Source organism: Myotis brandtii, unplaced genomic scaffold (assembly GCF_000412655.1).
Source record: "Myotis brandtii unplaced genomic scaffold, ASM41265v1 scaffold59, whole genome shotgun sequence".
In the NCBI taxonomy this organism is placed as follows: domain Eukaryota; kingdom Metazoa; phylum Chordata; class Mammalia; order Chiroptera; family Vespertilionidae; genus Myotis; species Myotis brandtii.
Window position 1 is genome coordinate 6589661 of NW_005370223.1, and position 5600 is coordinate 6595260.

The window sequence follows — 5600 nt, forward strand, 5'->3', positions numbered from 1 at the left end:
GAACATCCACTGAGGGCTCCCGGACTGTGAGAGGGGGCAGGCTAGGCTGAGGGACCCCCACCCTCCAGTGCACAAATTTTGTGCACCGGGCCTCTAGTCTATATATAAAGTGGGAAATAGTAATAGAACCTAACCCATAGGGTGTTGTGGAGATTAAATGAGTTAATATAAGGTATTTGCAACAGTGCCTGACACATGGGAAACAAACATGGAAAGTGCTCAATAAATAGCTATAATCATAATCACAACAGTGTATGCCTGACACTACAGTGATTAGCACTGGAGATTATTAATGTTCCCTGCCCCACAAGTTGCTTAGCGTTCAGTCGGGCAAACATTTATCATGCACTTGTTTTGTGCGTACAGGTGAAGAGTACAAGTGAAGGATGTAGTGGAAGCCCTGCCCCTGAAAGCTTACAACCAGTTGAAGGTGTAGTAGGACATATAAAAGGGAAAATTATGTGTATATATAGGGTGTAATTATTTTGCAAAATAAATGCATTCCATGATTTTTTGGCAATTTTGGAAAGGTTTCTGGACAAAAGGTCTTCCACTTTTGTATTCTTCACAGTGCCAGACATAGGACAGTGTCCCTAACAATGGCTTATTGCATAACAAATTGAATGCTTAGCTGAGGAAGACCACGGAAATATTAAATGTGATTTGTTTTATTAAGAGGAATCATTCTTATTTCAGTTCCAAGAAACTATGATCCTACCTTACATCCTTTTGAAGTCCCACGAGAATACGTAAGAGCTTTAAATGCTACCAAACTGGAACGGGTATTTGCAAAACCATTCCTTGCTTCTCTGGATGGTCACCGAGATGGAGTCAATTGCTTGGCAAAGCACCCAAAGAGCCTGGCTACTGTCCTTTCTGGGGCATGTGATGGAGAGGCAAGTGTCACTCTAAACGTTATTTTAAGCTAAAAAATGTTACAAATTTCTTCCTTTAATTTTGAGTTACTGTGGGTTTTCATTGGTTTTATTTCATTTTTATATATTTTGTTTTCTTTTAATTCTCAGGATTGAATTAGTAATTTCAGTAGTTTTTTATCTAAACCCAAGAAATTAAAAAATGTAGTAGGTTAAGTTTTAATTTCATAGTAAATAATAAAACATGTTTATAATAAAGATATTTCCGTGTAAGTTCTATTAATAACAGGATGTTATTAATGATTCAACACTTAATTACTTTTCACTCTGGTAAAGAAAGCTTTGAAACACTTTAAACTAGAATCAACAGAGTATTTAACAGATGGAATGTTCAGCCTTCAGTATACTTACCATTAATTATTGGATTATTACAATCCGAGTATTTTGGTTTTAGCTATCTGATAGAATGATTCATAGCTTTTTTCAATGTTGAATTTAATTTATTTTTTCTTGGAAAATTGTCCTGTGCCTGAACATTTCATTGAAATTACAATTTATTGAAATTTCCTGGTATATTTTATCTTAGGTCAGAATTTGGAACTTGACCAAACGAAACTGTATCCGTACAATACAGGCACATGAAGGTTTTGTACGAGGAATATGTACGCGTTTTTGTGGGAGTTCTTTTTTTACTGTAAGTATAATACAGTTACGTTATTAACTCTTTTCAACATGTATAAGACTGATCTAATTGAGTATTTTCTAAGTTCATTTATTCCTTCCAAGGCTCTTTTGGAGTTTCACAATGCAAAATAACTTACTAAAACCTTGAAAAGTACTTATTTCTTTATGCACTCCACCCTTCCCAATGCTTTTTGATTTTTAAATAAATTACCTAATATAATAGTGAACTAATATCCTATAGAACACTGAGAAGTAGGATTAATGCAAGGTGAGGCTAGAAAGGTAGTTTATTTTATTCTGGAGGATTTTCAGTGCTAGGGATGAGTAAGTTGTATTGTGTCAGTTGAAAATCATTGAAGAAATAAATCATTGCGTATGAGGGGAGGTAAGATATACATAACATAAAGTTTACCATTGTAACCATTTTTAAGTGTACATTTCAGTGGACTTAAGTATGTCACATCACTGTGCAATAATCACCACTATCCTTTTCCAGAATTTTTTCACCCAAACCAGGTCATATTATGCATTTTGTTTTATAACTTGTTTCACCTAATATCTTGAACATTATCTGCCACACACCCAAGTCTAAGTTACCATAGTTTCTTGTCTTGGTCTAGGCTAAGGTGCCACCATTTCTACCATCAATATTTCTTTACCATCTGTACATTTATGAGCACAGTGATAAAGCAAATGATGACTTAACTAACATTATGAAAATAGTTTTGACCTCATGGATCTCTGAAAAATTCTCAGGGTCCTTCAGAGGTCTGTAGTCCAGTTTGAAAACCACTAACATAATAGTTTCTGGAGTTTTGTGTCAGGCATAGAAGGACTTGATTCATGCCAAGATTACAAAAAGGTCTTCTCTCTAGATTTTTATGTGTTTTCATTTTTCACATTTAAAAGTATGTGCAATTTGCCCAGCTCATTGTGGCTCAGTGGTTGAGCATCGATCCGTGAACCAAGAAGTCACGGGATCAATTCCTGGTCAAGGCACATGCCCAGGTTGTGGGCTGGTGGCAGCTGGTCCATGTTTCTCTCTGATCAATGTTTCTATCTCTCTATCTCTCTCCCTTCCCCCTCTCTAAAAATAGATAAAAACAGCCCTGGCCGGTTTGGCTCACTGGATAGAGCATCGGCCTGGGGACTGGGGGGTCCCGGGTTTGATTCCAGTCAAGGGCATGTACCTTGGTTGCGGGCACATCCCCAGTGGGGGGTGTGCAGGAGGCAGCTGATCGATGTTTCTCTCTCATTGATGTTTCTAACTCTCTATCCCTTTCCCTTCCTCTCTGTAAAAAAAAATCAATAAATATTAAAAAATTAAAAAAAAATAAAAATAGATAAAAACATAATTTAAAATAAAAACATAATAAATAAATAAAGTATGTGGAATTTTCTTTGTAAAGCAGGCATCAGATTAGTTCAAATTTTTAAATGGTCACCCTGATATCTAATATCATTTTATTAGAATCTATTTTTCTCTGTAATTTGAGATGCCATCCTATTGCAATATGCATTCTTGCATTTATATGTGACCTAACTTTGTTCCTCTCATTTTATTTTGCTCTACTCATACTATTTTATTTTTAATTTATGTGCTATTTGTGTTTGTTACACATCTTTATTTAGTATAACAAGGTGATATAAATGCATCAGTAATTACAATAGTGGCCTAATATTGTATGTTATTTTTAAAACTGGAGATGTTTATAGTTTGATGTATATGTTGGCAAGTTTAAAAGTTATAAATGTTCATTGTCATCACCATAATAAATATTTTTAGGTTGGTGATGACAAAACTGTGAAGCAGTGGAAAATGGATGGACCGGGCTTTGGAGAAGAGGAAGAGCCATTGCATACAATATTAGGAAAGGTACAAAAATAAGTTGACCCATACTTTGTCTAATATCATTCTTCCTTTTTCAAATTATTTCATAATTTTATTTCCAAAAAAGATGTAAATAAGAAATTAAAGACTTTAGGCTGTAATAAGTAACCTATTTTAAGCAATATCTAATGGATTGTGGTCTTTTGCAGTTAAAGAATATGAACAGTTCTTCAGTGTTCATTGTAGTACACTGAGAGGGGAGCAGGCCTAAGCCAGCAGGCGGACATCCCTGAGGGGTCCCAGACTGGAGACGGCGCAGGCCGGGCTGAGGGACCCTCCACCCCCCAGTGCACGACTGTCGTGCATTGGGCCTCTAGTTGTCAATAATGCCTGAAACAAAATTGGTTTCATAGTTGTAAAATGCTTTTCCTCTAAATTCCAAAAGATTTTTGAAATATTTAGTCTTACTCCTACTTCTGTGGTATGGTCAATTCTAAAATTGTGGGAACATTTGTAGGCTTTGTTTTCATGAATAGAAAATAATTAGAAATCTGCAGATGCTGCTAAGTTCTTAAAAGCTTAAAGTATTGGATAAATATTTCCCTCTAATTTGCTTTCAAGCGATTTTTGCCATGAAATACAAAGGCAGACTTTAATCTGGACCTGAATAGATTTATTACATATTTTAAGTGGATAATATCAAATTTATGAGATTGTATTGCTGTTAACAATATTAGTACCCACCCTCACTGATTTCATTTTTTTCTCTAAATTTTAATCTGGTTGTTGGTATCTGTGTTTCTGTCCTAGGAGTCAGTACTTTATGTGGAATGAAGTTTTTTAGAAATTGCCTTTCTATTTCATTAGATCCTTCAATACCCAATGATGATTTTAAAATTGCTTCAGTGATATATTTTCAAACTTAACTAAATGCATCCCATGTTAACTTTTTTCTTTATTCCCAGAATGTGTGATAAAGACACATCACTCCTTATGGTACTGTCTTTTCCTTTAAGTAAGGGCTTCAAAGAAGTTTCTTTGTGAACAGGGATTTTTCTAAAAAAATGAGAGGGTAGATAAATATATTTTTAAAATTATTCTGTGGACACGATCTATCTGTAACAATCTCTTTGCTTTTAAAGACAGTGTATACAGGAATTGATCATCACTGGAAAGAAGGAATTTTTGCCACATGTGGACAGCAAGTAGACATTTGGGATGAACAGAAAACCAGTCCTATATGTTCAATGACCTGGGGATTTGACAGTATAAGTAGTGTCAAATTTAATCCAATTGAGGTAATGTTTCTTTTTTGAAATATTTTTTGCTTATTGTTTCCTTATTAATAATTTCAACTCTGTGTAGGAAACTTTTAAACATGTGATATAATATTTTCTGAGTTTTGATTATGTTTCTGGCATTTGGTCAACTTTCCAGATTATATCTGAGTTCTAACACCTTTGATCAGATCTCAACACATTTGCCTGCAGTTTAGTCCCAGATAATAGTATTTAGCACCGTTAGAGGAGGTGTGTTCATGGGGTTCGAATTCAAGCAAGTGCTGTACTGTGACAATTCAGTTTTCTTAGACCTTCAACACTTATCTACCACAGATTACATCATTGTACCTTTAGGAAAATGTGAATTATTTTATTTTTTACTTAATTATTTTTTTATGGTTAGACAATCATGTATTTTACAGAGTGGTCCCCCTGATATTTCAAGTACCCCTTCTTGCCCGAACATAACTATTACAATATTATTTTTCCTCCACTGACCTCTCCCGAGCCACTCCCACTCATCAGCACATGCCCTCATCCCAGTGTCTATGTCCATTGGTAATGCTTATATGCATGCTTACAAGTCCTTTGGTTGATCTCTTACCCCGACTCCCCTCCCCTGCCTTCCCTCTGAGGTTTAACAGTCAGTTCCATGCTTCTCTGTCTCTGGATCTATTTTTGTTCATTAGTTAATGTTGTTCATTATATTCCACAAATGAGTGAGATCATGTGATATTTATCTTTCTCCAACTGGCTTATTCGCTTAGCATAATGCTCTCCAGTTCCATCCATGCTGTTGCAAATGGTAAGAATTCCTTTTTTTTTTTACCACAGCGTAGTATTCCATTGTGTAGATGTACCACAGTTTTCTAATCCACTCATCTGGGCACTTAGGCTGTTTCCAAATCTTAGCTATTGTAAATTGTGCTG

The 5600-nt window shown here is 35.3% G+C and overlaps 1 protein-coding gene across 1 annotated transcript in view; it reads left to right on the plus strand.

Annotated features, from left to right (window-relative positions):
• Positions 1 to 5600, plus strand: part of DCAF13 (DDB1 and CUL4 associated factor 13) — a 20767-nt gene that overhangs the window by 3954 nt on the left and 11213 nt on the right. Inside the window, exons 2-5 of the mRNA XM_005879294.2 lie at positions 697 to 896; positions 1462 to 1569; positions 3346 to 3435; positions 4533 to 4688. Coding sequence (XP_005879356.1) covers positions 697 to 896; positions 1462 to 1569; positions 3346 to 3435; positions 4533 to 4688 — 554 coding nt within the window. The remainder of the gene's footprint in view (positions 1 to 696; positions 897 to 1461; positions 1570 to 3345; positions 3436 to 4532; positions 4689 to 5600) is intronic.